The following is a 19,054-nucleotide window of genomic DNA, read 5'->3' on the forward strand; positions in this document are numbered from 1 at the left end:
TGATCTATAGCTATGCCCCAACATAAAACCCACATTTACAATATTTCACCCATTTTTATTAAAAACCGTTTGGATAATTTCAGGTGGGAATTGCAAAGTTTACAAAGTTCCACTGTGCCATTTGCTGCAACATGCTTTAAAACCTGCCATTCATTTTCGAACTGTATGCTCTTGCTAATCCATTGCTTGTGATTGTTTGTACCTTTACATTGTTGCTTTAGTGAGGAATTATATTTGCTTCAAGGTTTTTACACACATTCATTATTTTATTCATCAATTTCCGAGTGTCAATTCTAGCATTGCCAGGGTTTCAAATCTGCTTTTCTCTCTTATTTGGGGAGGGAAGGGCAGATTTGAATTCTGTTTTCCATTTGTCATTCCTGATTACCTGCTGCCTCTGTTTATCCACTCAGAATTGATTATTGGTGAGTTGAGGGAACCTTGCAGGGGGAAATTAAGTGCTATCTTTCCTAAAATCAAAACATGCTCCTATTCCCCGGTGTTTTGTAGATGTGTCAATAGAAGGTTAAACTAGTGCATTGCTTACATTTCGGTTGTTCTTATCACCCCATTGGTGATTGCTGCCCCGTATTAAAAATGCATGATTTCTTTTGAATTTTCAAATATATAAATATTATATTTTACCCACTAGCCTGGTTCATGGTCCATTGTGACCCAGGGTATTTGAAAAGGGTGTGTGATATGAGTGGTGTACCATCTCAATATTGAATCCAACATAAAAATATAAGCATTTCAGTTGTGCGCTGCATACTAGGCCGAGAGTAAGGTGTGCGTCGCCTGATTGAAATCCTTAACAGAGCATATGGAGCAGCAGTGGTTCTATTTTCTGTGGTTAGGTGAGTGAAGCAGGATTACAACCCAGGTGAACTCAGACCACAGCCACAGCATGAACCACTAAATTACATCTCCCAAGCAGAACCTACTGGTGTTTAGGGGGAAAAGGGCTGGGTCACATGCTTGCCTAGCAAGCCACAGGATGGTCCCCAAGTTCCCCATGTGATCCAGTTCACTGCTGAGGGCGAGCAAGTGATGAGGCTTGGCTTTTGTCAGGCAGGCATACACCATGGAAAAAGTGCCAATTATCATAAACCAAATGCACACTTAGCATGCAAGCGATACACTTTCTAACATGAGTTAATTAAAGTGACTTTTGTCTATATGTGTATTTATTTCACATGTATAGTGCTTTTACAAAATAGTATATAGGAGTTAGGAAAGTGGGCCTCTTATTTACTTTTAATTGTTCATTTATAATGCGCTTAATACCAGGAGTGGTTTCTAAGCGCGGAAATGGGACTCCAACCTGTGTTGCGCTGCGTTTTCTTGTTTCCCAGACAAACTCTGCTGAGCTATCCTTCCTCCTACTTGTGGCTAGCAAAATTAAAGCCTGAAAGGGAACACCGAATGTTATTTCCGATTTACAAATTGCAATGTTATAGCAGAAGTGAAAGAAAGGAAAAATGTCATAAAATTGTTGACTACCGTTGCCCCGCGACAGTAGTCCTGTATTCGCTTTTCTTTGTTTGCCTTGAAAAATCTCTTGGAGCCTAGGTGAAAAATGTTGGCCTGCCTCCAGCTGTTTTGACAGAAAAAAACGAATCATTTATTGAACCTAGTGAACGTGCTCCTTTAGAGCCTTTTCTATTGGCAGAGTGCGCTCATGGCTTTGCAGCTACACCTGGGTGTGGCCACACTTCAGAGACAGCTGACCGCACAGGGCCGCGTGGCAGTCTTCGTTAAATGCATAGCGCCACCTTGCTTCATGGTGGAGGATCGGAATCCCAATGTTTTATCAATGTATCGATAAAAGACCCAGGTCCAGCCCAGATCCTAATGGATTGCACCTTCAGAGTTCGAAATTACCAGGATCTGGGAGCTATTTAGCGCCTGGTGATAGCCAAGGGGAGCCCGGTTATCTCGAAACCAAGAGCTAAACGGAGTTACTTTTGACTCTTCAGGCCAGTGGTGACTTACAAACATAGCTATGTAATATGTTTTGTTTAAGTATTTTATTAAGAGCGTTAAGCACATAAGATTTATATAGTAAGTAACAAAGCATATGGGATAATGTAAAAGCTATACATGGCTACAATACCCCAATTCATTAGCAATACATTTGAATAACAATGCAACCTTATAATATTAACAGCATAGGTTTGAGATTGTCCATAAAAGCGAATAAAGTTAGAGTTTGCATCTTGCACGCTGTTCTAGCTCCTGGTTCCCTAGAGGTAGCTCCTGCCCAGTGGGTGAGGACTGATACTCAGGAGCAGCTTTTGCTCTTGGTCAACAAATCCCAATTTCGATCCCTGCACCTTCCTAGGTAATTTGCCACTTTCCTAATATCCCCATGCGTGGCAAGCTACAAGCACATTTGTAGTACTGCCCAGGCACTAGTGCGGTTACCGGGTCCATTGATATATTTTCCATGTTGCCCTTTCCATGTTTGTATTTGTATTTATTGATTCATAAAGCGCCTTGCGCCAAAGCGCTGTACATGGAACAACATAATACATAACACATGAATGATAAAACTGCTGAAGCAATTACAATATGAATCAATCAAACAATAAAACAGTGAGAAGGGCAATTAACTGAAGGGGAAAGGGAGGAAAGGGAGATTGGACAGGTTAGGGGGGATTGGAGGAGGAGGGGAGGAGGCAGAAAGGGAGGGTAGAAGAGGGGAGGTAGGAGATGGGAGGGGAGAAAGTGGGGGAAAAGAGTGAGGAAGGGGGGGAAGTAGAAGAGGGTAGGGGTTTCAAGGAGGAGAATGGAGGAGAGATTTAAGGGAAGTGCAGAATGAAGTGAAGGGTTGCCCCTCTTCCAGCCTATCTTGTTACCATGTGCTCCAGGTAAGATTTTGAAGTGGGAGCATTTTTTAGCATTCGGAGAACCATAATTTTTTTAGGATTAAAAAAAAAGTCCCATTTCTAATGTAAGTGAGTAAAAATATGTGTTAACTCTAGAACAGAAATGGTTTTGTAAAAAGCATTTCTTTGTAACTGGCTTATCGTGTACATACAAAAGAAATGTTTACCTCTTTAGATCAGGCAGTAATAATAGTACAGCTACGTCATGTGTCACTGCTGGTACCTCTGATCCAAACATGTTTGTGAAGCTTTGTGGGTGAAAACAGCAGCACATTTCCTATTTTTTGTTGTGAGTATTTTTATCCCTGTTTTTCTTTGTTGGGAGTTGTTGCCTATTTTTAGGGAGCAAAAGTGGCCGATATGTTGCTTATCTAGAGGGCTGATGTCATCAATGCAGAAGTTGGAGTGGAGCAGGTGGTCTGATTGAGGCATGAAGATAACAAGGAGCGCCACCTTATGAACATGGACGATAATCAACACCAGACAAAGTGCTTAACGCCAATGCAATTCCTGCAGAGAGGCTTAACTACAGAATGCAACAATTCTAATTGCTTTTCAGTTAATGAACGATCTTGAATTCTTCTTCCGGACTGAGTTCTCACTGAAAACATTGACGATGATCACTGATGGAACGCAACGCTCTAATCCCAGATACAATTACTTGATGGGACCGAAATCAGTACTCCTACATTGTATCAAAAGATTCACTCACTGTTTCCATTATTATACACTGACACAAGGACTTTCCAGTTTTACAATTTTGCAGTTTATTTTTGTTGGAACTTCTACATTTGACCACCTGTTCTTGCATCTTCTCCTAAATTCAGCTGTATTGCATGTTATGCTGGGACTCAGCAGTTGAAACACGTATTTCTCCTACACTTGTTTCTGATTCACTCTTATTTTTTTTAAATAAAATATTGGTATTGAATTATAAAGGAAATTACTAAGCAAATATTACTTGATCACAACATAAGATCAACAACAAATTAATTGCCTGATTCACTCTTAATATGCATAACTGAGAAAGGAATCAATCAAGGTTTGAACCACCACACCTGTGAATGTATTGAAAAGTGGCAGGTCCACGTTAGAGCGGGGATGGTGGCTGCTGCCCTTTCACTTTGGCTGAGAGATATACACTTTGGATTAACATGCTAATGCACGTTTAGAGATTAATCTAAGCCTACATCCCTCACAGTGCAGACAGTAGAGCCCTCCAGGGTGCTTTATTTGCATGGGGACTGTGCTGCCTGCCTCTGAGCAGGGGTGCAGCCCCAATTATGTATTTCCTTGGTATATTGTAATGTAGAGCCTAAAGGGCTCAGCAAAAAACATAGAGCATAATAATGAGAGGCCGGCAGGGCATAAGAAGTCTAGCTGACTTGTCTCACATTATTGCACTAACATTGTATACACGTTGACTGACGGGAGAGGAGTACGCTCCTGTCAGACAGCGTGCTATGCGTAGAAGAGAGGCTGTCCATCCAGTCATGTGTCGTGGTGGCAGAGTGCGAGCAGGTAAGTGAAATACTAACATGTTTGTAATGTGTTTGTATCTAAGGTGAGTTATCAAAGTGTGTGTGTGTGTATTGCATTTGTATATATTTGAGTGTTTGTTTCACGTATGTTTCCATGCAAAGAGTTGTCTGAATGCTGTATGAATGCACAGGTGAATGAGTGTCGGTTGTAAGTATGGATGTGAATGATAGCTTGTGTGTGCAGGTAGAACGGACCTTAACATTTAGGGCGGCTGCTGGTGCATGGCATTTTTGAAGGGCAAACAGACATCAAGGGTAAAACAAATGTGGTGTTATTCTGTGGCTAGACTGGCCTACATTGGGGGCACTAGTCTAACCATATATTCTTACTATGACATGGCATTTCTTTTTACTATGCATCAAGTATAAAGCAGGCATGATAAATGTTTTAATGTGGCTAGACTGTCCTACATTGGTGCAGCCAATCGGCATATACTTTCTAATCATGGGAAGGCATTTTTAAGGGTAAAGCAATCATGATGGGTGTTATTACATTATTACGTTTCTAGACTGGCCTACACTGATGGTGCTGGTCTGACCATATACTCCATATACCTTCTTACTGTTGCATGGCATTTTCTTTACTGAGCATCAAGGTAAACAAGATGAGTGTTGTTACACAGCAATAGTGGCCTACATTGGTGCAGCCAGTCTGTATATATTTTCTAACTGTGGCATGGCATCTTTTTCTGGCTGGCAAAGCCAACTGGAGTAAGTTCTTATATAGCAATACTTGCATATATTGGTTCAAACTGAATGGACGTGCAAGCATGAACAGATTTTTTATACAGCAAAGTCAACATGAAAATGCTGTGGAAAATGATCCTGTACACTGCTGGCGACTTGCATCTATTGGATTTTTTTATGTGCTACCATACAAAACTTATTCCAAACTGTCTTTTTACCCAATTTTTAACCCATTATTTTTAAAATGTTTTCGAGGGTGATACTCCTCCCAAGTTTTCCTTGGTTGGTTTGGGCCATCTCACTACACTTGGTTGCTCCAGTATATTCATGGAAAATATGTACGCCCTCCCATTAAAAAATTGAACAGCCGCCACTGGCATTGAAATCCTATTTATGACACCTATATTTAAAGAAGCTAAATCAGATTGAGGATTGTTTTAAGAAGTGATTACTAAGTTTGAAATGCTTTGCCCCAACAATTAATTTTTGGGAACAATATGCCAAATTGATTCACTAAAGGTTCATATTTAACTTCCTGGAGTTACAGTCATTCTGTTCTTTTTTGTTGTGTTATGTTAGGCTTCCATGTAGGTACAATTTCCCTACATAGATATATAGGTATGCATGTCCGGTAAAGCCCTGGTGCATGATAGGAAAGACACAAGTGACTTCAATATGTCCACTAAGGAATTTCTTACATACACATCTGACTTTTACACATTAACAGAAGTGGTGCGCCATGCTGCTGTTCATCCTCGAGGATCATGAAGAGGGCGTTGTTCCTCTTGTAAGTGGAAGCAAAGCGGTGGCTGAGCACACATGCAGTGCAGGCAAGGATGTTACATGCTGTGCAACTAGTTCAATGCCATGCTTAGCTGATGACAAAAAATGCTCGGATGACAGGAAATTCAGAGCTAAGGATGAGCAATTTAGCACCAATATTTGCACAGTAAAAAGTGCAAAAGGTGGTTGATGTACCCATCAGTTTGGAGCAGATGCCATTTCTGCACTGGTTAGTGTATTCCATGTCTTTTTAGCACTGGAATGTTGGTGCAAATGGCAATGCAAAATTGCCCGTCAGCTGGGCAAAATTACACTCTATTCACGGTTGTACTTTGTGATCCAGACCCAACCCTTCAGATAAGGGGTGTATTGGCCACTTTTACTCACTCAAAATAGGCAAATACTCCCAAACAATATAAATAGGCAGTAAAAATACTCCCAACAAAAAATAGGAAACAGACCCATAGGACCATGTGCTCCTGCTTTCACCCACACAGTTTGATGGAAATTTGAACACAGGAGGAAACTGCTATTGTTGCTGCCTGATTGGAAGAAGTAAACATGCATCTTTTTTTAATGTGTATTAATAACTAGGTACAAAGGAATAATTATTACAAAAACATTTCCATTTTCAGCTAAAACATTTTTACTCGCTTATGAAATACTCCCATTGGGAATTGGACTTACATTTATACCCCATAAAAAATAATTTTACACCCAACTTTAAAAAAGTAGGGAGTAAAATACTCCCACCCCAAAAATCTTATCTGGTGCTCTGTCCAGACCCATGCACAATCAACGTTATTAATGGACATGCAAGCAAAACCCTTCTGAACCGGAGGTGAATACAGATCAGTGAAAGGTGTAGCAAAGCATGACAGGTGCATGCATGCATTCTTTGCATAGCTCCAGCATTCAGGAGAGACTGGCCCAGCCTTCATCAAATGAAGCAAGAGAGCCATATCCACAGACAATGTTCTGCGACTAGTGTTTCTTGTGATCTTTGCAGTGCACAAAGACCATTCCCGACTGCACAATAGTAAGGAAAAATGTAGCCTATTCTGGTCAACTACAAGTCCCCAATGAAGCCCTAGGGTAAGTCTCACTTGATCAATTGGGGCTTCCCGTCAGTCAATACTTTTCTTCTGATCCCTCATGTAGTGTTGATTCTGCTGAGGCTACCGTTGTTCCCTGATGGAGAGCATGGTTTTTCAACCGAGAAACTGCATTTAGTTGTGCAGAAGAACCTGCAGAGGCAGCTGGGTGATATTATGTACATGATAATATGCTGTAACTAGTGAGAGTGAGACAGCCTTTCGGATACAGTGCCATTTCTAAGGCTTAGGGGCAACTGCTGATCTCATTGCTGGTGGCACTCAAGACAACCATCTAGAATCGCCTGGCAACAGAACCCGGTCTATCACTGCGTGCCATGATAATGTATAAGCACTCCTTTCCTCACGTAGCCGCTGTTTTATCGGTGTACTATGTAGCGGTCAAAGATGCTTCTAAAAAGGAAGATGTGTTCAGAAAGTCGGTCTTGAAATAGATCATATATCTTGCATGTGCCAGTGTTACTGTACAGCGGAGAACCGTACACATTTGGTTACTTACTCGTTTGGCAGAATGGGACTGGATCGCTGTTTAGTGGGATTCCCACTGGGATTACCTGTGTTGCAGCTATCTGGCCTTCAAGGCACACCTTTAGCAACTGCATGAATTCAGATCCTCACTGTTACCCTTCATTCACAGAACATGCAATTGATAACCATTTTGCCGTGAGTGTAATTTCTCCCAGTGCCCAACAAATTCTACCTGACCTTCACAGCCAATACAATCTTCTGAAACACTGTCAATCTCGGATCGCACTACAAGCATTGTCTCTTACTGGTAAACACATGAACGCAGGAATTTTGCACATGACTAGGAATAATACAAAAATCTAAATATATTTTTGAAAGGGAAGTGAAAATGTCAGGGTCATCTTAAGTGCGTTTTTCTATTGACTAGGAAAATACGCCAGAAGCCGTATTTCTTGACAGGAAGGACTAATGCCACGTTCTGAAATAATTTGGCTATTAAGATATAGTTCTTCTGATTAGTTGCTAACTTGACTCTGGTTGCAAGATCTCATTTTGTACTGGTTTGGGTCATGTTGATTTGGAGACGGCTTAGCGGCATCAACCCTTATGACGCTACAGCAAAGGGTGCTAGTGGTCTTGTAAGAGTACCATACGCAGATCAGTGTGATGCCACTCTGCCTTTGGTAGACACCCTATGCTGCCAGCCCACTATGACTAGCTGGCCGTCACTACCCAGTAAGATGCTCGCGTTCAGTCACCCACTGCTAGCAATCCACCTAGAGGGAAAAATCAAAGGCTTTTTCCCACCACTGTAACATCTTATTTATTTCGGACACAGTTATTATTCCAACCCTATTTCTTCCCATTTGGGCTGCATCACAGCCATACACCCAAACCATATCTCCATAGCTCTCGCTCTTTCTGTCTGTATGCGTCTGTCTCTTTCTTTGCCCCTCAAACCCCCCCACCACCTTCTCGCCCTGAGCCCGATTTCCCCTCCCACACCTCCCCGGTGCTCCTCTCTCCACCTTGTCAATCTTAGCTGGCCTTCTCTCATATTGGTTTAACAGCACTGGAATTGTTATGTTGAAAGAACCAGGGAGCAGTTAAACATGTGTGACTAATAAAGGTTGTATTTGACTCCCTCAAAACACAAACCTATGTCTGTGTACCTAAATGCTAAAACTGCCAATATCCTTCCTAAACGCCTATATTTAATACCATAATCCAACATATGTGTTAGTCTTCCATCAACTGAAAGCAATTGAACAAGAGACCAGAATAAATTACCTCGCTCTGCGTCGCATTCAGGGGACGAGGCCCCACTGCATTCGCTGCGGGGTCCGAGCACTGGAGAGTTGAGTCTGAAATCGGACAAGGATACTGGGCTGGACAGATCAAGGCCCTCAGGTCGGGCTGTTGGAGAGAAAGAAGCCGGCATCTCTTCCGGGCTCAAGGGCCCAGAGCTGTAGCTGGACACGGATTGTGTTTCTGAATCATCTTCAGAGACGACGCTACTCAGGTTGTCATCTTCAAACACTTCCGAGGTCACTGCAGTGAAGAAGGAAGCATTCTAGTCACTTGATGCCAAAGACCTTTTCTAGTACGTTGAGCATTTACTGATCACCTCCATCATCCCTTTATCAACTTTGGTGATAATCAACCAAGCATGTATTCATATATATCGATTAATATCCAATTGCTCAAAGCACAGAACCTGCAAACACATTTCTATCAAATGTCCTTCTGAGCTTTAGGTGTGCAACAGTTCAACAAATTAGTAGTACTTTTTTTTTAAACATTCTTCTATATTCCAAAAAGGCACAATTTTATTTAAAGCTGAAGCCGGTTATCCTCCTGGTCAGAAATCTCCGAAGAAATTCAGCTCCAAATAAGGTCTGGCAATTCAAAATGAGGGCATGCAGGGATTCATTAGGGCAAGGGAGGAATTGGTCAAGAACAAGAGTGCCTTCCCTGAGCGCCGTTCCTTGGTGCAAACCACCTCAAGTTGAGGAAGCTCTCTGCCCCTAACCTCAGCCCCTAACCTGTTGTGTCTCGTGCAGTGCACATTTTTACAGACTGCATTTGAAAGTCATCCTTTCTCAACGAGCCAAACTTAAACAATGAAACGGTCCTAAGCAGCATATATATGTCTGCTTTGCACACATTTGACAGTCAGGGTGACTATACTTACAGAGAAAATGAGTACCATACCAAGTGGGCATTGCATGCTCAGAACGAATGAACGTTTGAATTACTAGCACAGACATGTTTGATAAATTGGTGGTCATTCCTATGCTCCCAAAATGCACTTTGATTTTATGCAAAGCTGTCAGCATCCTATATTCAGGGAACGCACATCATTTCACACTTAGCTTCACTCCCCAGTCCCGCCCCTACCATCGACAATCCGCCCACGAGCGAAGGGGAGTTCCCCCAGTACATTTTGTCAATTTCCAGCACTGGGCAAGGGGAGCTGAATACACAATGTAAAACAACAGTTTCTAATCCTATTTCCAATCCTATTCAAAAGAAGGACAACTGCAAAGAAAGCCTGGTAGGCTCTTCTTACATTCAAATTAAATGGCCAGGAAGATGTGTGAATAAGTGGGAATAGAAGAGGGTGAATGCAGTGTGGCTACTTCAGCGATCAGATCTTCGCTGAACCATAGCAGCTACAACCCATTGCAACATGGCTGGCGCGCGTTGTGGCTACAGGTAGTAAGGAGAGGACGGATCGAAGAGTGATGTTGCTGTTCCCGGGAGGGGTGGACACGCATCGGGTAGAGGAGTGAAAGGAGACTGCATTCCGTTGAGTATGGCCAGAAGCACAGATGAGAGCAAAGAGGGCTAGCGTGTCTGGGAGCAGAGCTAGTAAGAAGGGTGCAGCAGGGAGCATGACAAGGAAGGACAGCATAATGAGAGTAGCATAGAGGTGGGACAACTTGGTAATGTGTAGGGATGCGCTGGCAGTGATCAGGACGGCGATGGACACTTCTCAATTAAGAAAGACATAATAGGAGCAAACCTGGAGAGAGGTAGGAACCGGATCTGGAAGATTGGAGGTAACGCAGAAAGGGATGAAGGAGACAATGGATCAAAGGAGAAAAGGAGACGCAGGAACGTTCAAAGGATTTCACCAACAATTAAACAGCCCATGTGACTCACTGCAAACCGTGCGGGGCAATGCACATCTGGTACGTCATGCAGGGATGAAACTGCAACAATGAACTGCACACGTGTCACCACGCTATGCCAAGCGTACAAAAATATTGTTGCCTATACACTGAAACTGTGACTGTTTTGTATTAATTCATGTACGTTGTACTGTTTTATGAGACACTGAATATACAGGGTGTATCTTTAAACTTACCTGTAATTTTTAAACTGGTATTCGTTTTTTATATCAAGATGAATACACTGATGATTAACTTTGGAGTAAACATTTGAGAGTAAACTGAATTCTTTTCCAGTGCCTTGTTATCTGCCATTTGATGTCATTCATTGGCTAGATGGAGAGTAGCAGGCCTGAAAAGTGATCGGATAGCATTTTTCCTTGTGCGAACCGCTTCTTCCCTGGACCAATCTACTTGCTGATCGATTGATCGCTGGCCCCTGAACTAGGCAAGGGAGCAGGAGTCTTTCAAGTTACTTGAGGTGGGTTATGTACCTGGTGGGAGTCTGTACCTGGGAATGGAAGGGCTGTGCCAGAATATGATGGCATTGGATCCAGCACCCGGGCATGTGACAATGTGCCTGGAAGACTCTGTGCATAATTGTTCAAAACCCTTGTGAACGTCAGATTGTTTGTGACTTCTCTGGCAGCATACTTTGTTACAATTGCGGTGGGTATATAATTAGGCAATAAGCCCCAAGCCGCGGGGGAATTACCACGTCAGGTAATGCACCCGGGACCCATAGTTACAGCACAAGGGCCTTAACAAAGGCCTCTGGGGCATTTCCAGATGTGGTAATGCCCCCTCCAGCAAGGGGCTTATTTCCATTAGTACCCCTGCCCGTTCGACCGAGATACTAATGGTGTTTTTTTTTCGGTTGCAAGACGCATCGTGTTTCGCAGCCGAAAAAATAAAAAAATAAAATGACCACTGCGGACTGGGAAACGTAGTCCGTTCTACCTTTCTGTGGCAGCCATAGTAAACAAAGAAAATGTGCACCATGGAACGGGAGAAGGGACTAAATGGCGGCCATTTTCTTTGTTTACTATGGCTGCCACAGAAAGGAAGAACGGACTACGTTTCCCAGTCCGCAGCGGGCATTTTTTAGTCATTTTTTCCGGCTGTGAAACGCGACCCATCTCGCAACCAAAAAAAACACCATTAGTGACTCCAGACTAACAGGCCAGGGAACTAATAGCAATAAGACCCTCACCAGGGGCTACGCTTCGGCCTGTAACTATGAGCCCCGGGGGAATTACCTGATGCCATAATGCTTCACCTCCCCCCCACCACCATGGGGTTTATTGCCTAATTAGTAGTAACAGCTTCGGGTATATGACTAGGATTCCTGAAGGTACAACATTGGTATTACTCCCTGTGGATGCATGTGTCGGGGGGAAATTCTCCCGGGGTCGGCTGAGCCGTCCGCGGACCTCCGGGCAGGGAGGTCCCAACTCCTCCCGTGTATCCCAAAAATGAGTATGAGGCACACGCAAGAAGCAAGGTGATTCTGCTGTTTATTGAACAAACGGCAGGGATGGGTCAAGGATCGAACGCGTCCGTCCTGACACACACACTTCATCATGGGCTCGCAGGCCCTTTTTACCTTAGTATGACGCGCTACTTGCGTCACCTGGGAAAGTTAGCAAGAAACCTATCGCCACTCTGGATTGGCTCCTCGAGTGGTAGGGTTAGTATAGCATACGTATAGAGAGCATTGTAAGTGGTTGAGGGTTAGTCAGGTGGTATACTTGGGTTGTCCCTTCAAATTGATACATGAAAATTGTTACATGGAGACCCCTGAGGATTTGTCAATGTTAGTGGCGTCAGTGATAAGAGCCCCATGTTCTGATTGGTCCACACACGAGCCCCCCAGTCTGGGACCATCGCTGTTCCCAACTCGCGGTGCACCTGTCATTTGCAACAATGTTTCACTATGGGTATGTACAGACAATGTGAGATTTATTCATGTGCTGGAAGGCCGGCTACTCCCACCACTGCAGATGTCCTTTGAGACGCTTAATAGTATCTGCCTGAGTCTTGAAGCGGGGAATCCAGGCGTCTCCCTCCTCCCGGGCCTGGCACCCTGTCAGGTTTGGCTTGATCACGTGAGGTGGGACCGTGGTTGAGGCAGAATTCTGCACAATTAATATTGTTTTTTCCACTGTGTGCCTGGCTTGATTGCAGGTGTGACCTTGGCGTCGGCTTGTGGCATGCGAATTAGCAACATTGTGCCCTTGACTGTCTGCTTCCGCCGGGCTAATTCTGCGGGATCAGCAACTGAACTCTGGCTCATTTGATGTTCAAGGGAACTCTTGCTTGAGGCCTACTTGGGCCTGGTGTATAAGTGGAGCCATCTGATACACAGGCGCTTTAGGGTATGGTATCATATTGCTTTATCTCCAGTATCGTGTCTTCATTATACTTTTCATTATTGCGCATGGTTTTAGGAGAAGCGTGAGCAAACTTTTTTAGATGCGTTCATTGTGCGTCTAGCGTTTCTGCATTTTGAGAAGCCTATGTGAAAAATAATAAAGATGCGCGTCTGTGAGTGTGTCCGTCACCTATGTCGTAGCACTGGGTATGTTCTTCGTGTGGATTGGTGTGGGAGTGTCCAGTGTGTATGTTGTACGGGTATTCTGACCGTTGACAAGGTCGTCGTGGCATCTCTAACGATGTGTTGAGTTAGTGCTGGATGATTCAGTCGAGTCCCTCCATGCCGCAGGCCTCGGCAAGGGTATGGCAGGCTGGTGGGCACGCGGGAGGGCACATCCGTATGTTCTTGTACCAGGGTATTTGGTCGTCTGGTAGATGGGCAAACTCTTCTCGTGGCGGGTGCCTGGGCCGCGATCCTTTAGGCCAGGGGAGAGAGGGGATTGGTGGGAGCCTTTTCTTCCATTCTCCCTCTTCACATGATTGGCTGTACGCCAGTGTGGATGCACGATTGGCTGTATGCCAGTGTGGATGCACGATTGGTTATGGCCCCTGTGGGTTCATTACTGTTAATGAATGCTCTGAGCCCATGGTTACCTATGGCAGTCATGAGTGATTGAATGGTTATACCTGATGTACCATCATTATATAAATTGTGAGGTGCTATATCCAGATTGCCAGGCAAACTGCAAATTAACCTTTTAAAGAAGGAGCTCAGCACTTTCAATTTTCAAAGTAATGAACGTTTTAACTATACAAAGGCCAGCGCATTGTCAAAGTGCAGTTTTGTAGTGGAAACTGTAACCATAGCCATTGACTGGCTCAGGGGTAAAACAGTGGGGGAAACATTGGGCTGGGTTCTGCTGCCCCACTAAGCGATGCTGAACACAGGGTTTATCCCCTAGCTCACCCCACTTCATCCCAGCCACATGGCAGGGGGTTGTCACAGGGCCTAGTAGTGATGCTGTCCTTTTAAGGGGCCTTGTACAGTCACACTAGAGGAGTGCTACACAACCCTCCCTTCAGGCACTGAACCCACATTTCAGCATGGTTCCACAATCATACATCACCCATATGATTCTGGCAATCTATAAAGGGCCCCTAACATGGCGTTGCAAAGAGTGCACAGGATAGGAAACCCTGAATAGTCACAAAGGGAAAGACAAACTAAATGCACATGTACTCGGGGAGCCCCTCTATGCCTGATCAGGTTCGTGAGTCAACTTGAGTAAGTCTATGGCACTCCAGTGTGCACGGATCTTGCCGTGCATGCTCAAATTACTAATTTAAGATGGCGGTGGGGCAACTGAATGGCTTTGTCCACAGAACAAGGCAGAGATGAGGTGAGACCACAAATGAGCCAGGAAAGCTTCGGATTAATGCACAACTAATCATTTTCCTCAAAGCAAAAACCCACACACCCGAATCCCAATAAGGCAAGGGAGGTTCATTGAGACAGGGTCCAGTCCTTTAAAAGACCTGGAAACTGGCAGAAAGGCGTGGGGATTTGGAGACTAGAAGTGCAATGCGCCGGCTGCAGGAAGGAGAACAGAAATGGGGTGGTGAAGTTGGACAAGAGAGGATAACGTTAAGGGGCAGAAGGGAGGTGATGGTGGGAAGGGGAGAAGTAGTTCAGAGAAAAGAAGCTAGCGAAATGGATGTGGTGGAGCAAGAAGGGAGTAAGGAGGTGGAGAGCCCCCACAGGGTTTGAAATTGCCAGAAGCTGGGAGCTAGTTCACTCCCTGTATTAGTCAATGAGAGCCTGGTTAGCTTGAAACCAACTTCTACCAGAAGCTACTTTTGAGCCCTTGCACAAGTGGTGCAATGTACACCTAGCTACGTGCTATTAACTGTGTATGTTTGGGGGTGTATATAAAGAATACACATAGGACATTTAGAGCATATTGGATAACATGAAATGGACACAAAGTTAAGAGTTTGCATCTTGTTAGATTTGCTGAGCAGTCTGTACTAGCTCCTGGTTCCCCAGAGGCAGCTCCTGCCTAACTTGTTATGCCGGATACCCAGGAGCTTCTTTTTGCTCCTGGTCAACAAACCCCAATTCCGATCCCTGCCACAAGACGGGAGAGGACATGAAAGAGGCTGAGGAGAAAGATCTGGAGGCCGCAGAAAAAGAGAAGGTGACCCACAAGAAGGGAGAGGACATGAAAGAGGCGGAGGAGAAAGATCTGGAGGCCGCAGAAAAAGAGAAGGTGACCCACAAGAAGGGAGAGGACATGAAAGAGGCGGAGGAGAAAGATCTGGAGGCCGCAGAAAAAGAGAAGGTGACCCACAAGAAGGGAGAGGACATGAAAGAGGCGGAGGAGAAAGATCTGGAGGCCGCAGAAAAAGAGAAGGTGACCCACAAGAAGGGAGAGGACATGAAAGAGGCGGAGGAGAAAGATCTGGAGGCCGCAGAAAAAGAGAAGGTGACCCACAAGAAGGGAGAGGACATGAAAGAGGCTGAGGAGAAAGATCTGGAGGCCGCAGAAAAAGAGAAGGTGACCCACAAGAAGGGAGAGGACATGAAAGAGGCTGAGGAGAAAGATCTGGAGGCCGCAGAAAAAGAGAAGGTGACCCACAAGAAGGGAGAGGACATGAAAGAGGCGGAGGAGAAAGATCTGGAGGCCGCAGAAAAAGAGAAGGTGACCCACAAGAAGGGAGAGAAGAAGATGGAGGTGGAGAAGAGTCATAATGAAGAAAGCAGACAGGGAGAAGTGGAGGAGGTGGGAACAGACACTACATAGGGAGAGAAGGGGAATGTTATTCAAGGATGGCATGGAGTCTACAGACAGGAAGAGCAGGGGTTCACAAATAGGCTGCCACCTGTAGCGCTCCCTATGCACCCTACGCTCCTCCATGCCACTTATGGCACAGAGGGGTTAAAAAGGAGCATGTGGTAACAATACCTTAATAATGTATCATAGAACAACAGCCTCAGTCTGAAGAACCCGTGACCAAGAACCTAGCCTTCCATGACCTGTGACCCAGCACCCTGGAAAGGCACTGCCAGATCTCTCGGGGCTGCCACCCCCACAGCTCCTTTCCCAGCCACCACAGTACCCCATCCTCCCAATGACACCCTGCCCACCTGTGCTGGCTGTTGCACCCCTTGTGATGCCACTCATCACCAGCCACACATGGTCTATCCCATATCCTGCGGCGGTTTCAGTAATGCCACCACACACTTACCTAGTGGGCACAGCCACCAAGGCAACCCTCCATCTTATTCTGAGGATCACAATACTGACCTTTTGCTTTTAACCTTCATGGTGGCTCACACCCAACAACACAAAACTCTCTCAAATGTATTTATTATATATGCCCGCCCCCCAAACAGAACTACCCTAGGATGAATGCAGACTCTTTTTAGCATATACAGTATGCATTTATTTACTGCATACACTATTAATCAATCTCTGCAATTAGTCAATCATTGCAAATAAAGAACACAAAAACACCTCTTCGTTTGTGACTGCATGAAGAGAAACTGCAATGCACTGTGACCACAAATAAGTCTTACAGTACGGTATATGCATGTGCTGAGCAGTGGGGGTGTGTGAAGGGCATGACACTAGGATGCAGTCGTGAAGCTGGGTGTGGCAACTGGTCTACACAATGCACAGGTGTTCCAATACATTCCTAAACATACATGGCCATTGCTGCAGCTACAGTACTCCAATGATATGATATGACCCGGGAAACAAACCTGTGTTGCTCCGCATTCTCTTGCTTCCAAGGCGAGCGCATTGCAGCTGAGCTATCTAGGGCTCACAAGCGCACCTTTCACACTGAAATGACCCACTGAAAAGATGTGAACCCACACTTTATCAAAACACAAAGAGGCAACAGTCCAGACCCTGACAGGAGGCAAGCACAACACTGCCTAGACTATCAACCGGGTGTCCCAAGCCTGTATTACCAAACAACACACACACACACACCGACTAATTACACATGGGATGGTGCCTGCCAGTGGGCGGGTCAGAGAGCTGAGCACTGGACCTAGCGTGGGATTCAACTGAACCCATTGAAAAATTAAATTAAATACAGTTCCAGAAAGAGAACATGCAGAGCTTCACACAAAACAAGCCTTTGCACACTAAGCGAGTCACTCCTATCGTAATATACCAGGCAAGTTGTAAGGAACGAAATTAAATAAGGCAGCCCAAACTGTTTGTGGGGCTGGATTGCCCCTCGGTTTCAATTCAGCTATTCATTAGTCACTTCTATTCAAAAAACAAAACCAGCAGTGGATGTTACCCTTTGGGTTTCAATTCAGCTAAACCCGAAGCAAAATATAATTAATGCAACACATTTCAGTAAAGAGAATATGCAGAACTGTTCACAAAAACCGAACCTAGGCACAGCAAGTGATTCAAACACATTACAATGCACTAAACGTATTGTAAGGGAGTTGCTGTGAACCCCAAGACCAGCCAATCCAAAATTCACATGAAAACGTCTGTATACTAATTGTGTTCCAAGGAGGTCTGGCCGGGTAGTAATTATAGTAAACATTGTACCAGGTATAGGGTGTACTTGGGCTGGGAAACAGCCAGTCCCACGCCAAGGGGGCCTCTTTAAGAGCAGTATGACTTTGGCAGAGTCATTGCGAATGCTAAGATGGTGCTTCTGATATGTGTGACAAGCATGAAGAAAGCGGTCTATACATGCAAACATTTGTAAAAGGCTATGTGCTATTGCTTTTAATTCTGCAGTAATTAAAAAGTGGGACTGTTTGTGGAGAAGGAACTAAAAAAAGCGGCATAGAATCTCAAGGGCCTCCAAACCCTCCCTACACCTTTCCATGTTGTTACGCAGGATGCAGCCTATCCCCTCAACCACCCAGCCATGAGGCAAGGTCCTTCTCCAAGAGTACATAAGATTCGAGGCCATATTGCCTACAGTATTTATGTTTTTGTTCTATTTGTCAATGGGTAAATAAAATCAACACACTACAACAACAAAAAACACAAGGCCAATTCTCAAAGGAGTTGGAAGAGGTTATATTCGAACCAACCTAGTCATTAAATATGCATGCCTCAGATGCATCGCCAAATGACAAGACTGTGGTACATCATGCATGCCGAACACTCACATATATTCTCTAAGACATTGAACACCCCAAATATTCACTTTCACCAAGGCATTCTGAACACAAAGCCATAGACTAACACACTCCCAGCATATCTGGCCCTGACTTGCGCACATTACATGCAACAACACCTACTACATTATATGTTGCAAGGTGTTATTAACATATTTAACACCTAACATCTTCACTTGGACCAAGGCCTTCTGAGCAGTAAGCCAGGTAATACAGCTCTAACAGTATATCCCACTTGCCGCGTGACGCACAGCTCCAAGGGCCATAACAGAGTATGGCCCAATACACACAATGCTCAAAACTATCCTTTGACACATATTACACCACACTTCTTCATTTGGATTAAAATATATCAGAACTGAGAGCTGTGAGATTGCGCACTCACGAGCAAGCCTACACGCTTCAAGGCTGCAGCAATGGCAGATGGGTGCTATACAAATACCAATCAGATAACACAACATGATTGGCTATAATTGCATTTGGCGAAGGGATGGATTTGAAGGATGTGAGTGCATGGTTGGTTATAAATCATGCATACTGTCAACGCAGTACACAACGCACTTGTATGCCTCTTTTAATTTACAAATAGGGAGGTAAGACATCTAAATATTTGTGGCAGACCGAATTATTAGACCAGTTCTGCCAAAACTCCACTGCGTGAAGGGAGAGCACTGTGGGCGTATTCCCTGTTTACCGACTGTTGAGTCAACTCAATAAATGTGGTTTATCTGATCATTAGGACTGTTCATTTCGCTCCAAACCTTTGCATACGTGCCCATTATCTTGCGTTGTGGTTAAGGAAGCCATGTGTCGGTGAGTGAAGGGCTGCGCTTGCAGCATTGCACATTGT

The 19,054-nt window shown here is 44.5% G+C and overlaps 1 protein-coding gene across 1 annotated transcript in view; it reads right to left on the reverse strand.

The window, feature by feature from the left end:
• The window catches only part of SH3BP5 (SH3 domain binding protein 5), a 477,928-nt gene that overhangs the window by 16,284 nt on the left and 442,590 nt on the right, over positions 1–19,054 (reverse strand). The window contains exon 8 of the mRNA XM_069648745.1: positions 8,776–9,036. Within this exon, the coding sequence (XP_069504846.1) occupies positions 8,776–9,036 (261 nt within the window). The remainder of the gene's footprint in view (positions 1–8,775; positions 9,037–19,054) is intronic.

This window comes from Ambystoma mexicanum, chromosome 2q, assembly GCF_040938575.1.
Source record: "Ambystoma mexicanum isolate Mex_15411 chromosome 2q, UKY_AmexF1_1, whole genome shotgun sequence".
NCBI classification, from domain to species: Eukaryota; Metazoa; Chordata; class Amphibia; order Caudata; family Ambystomatidae; genus Ambystoma; species Ambystoma mexicanum.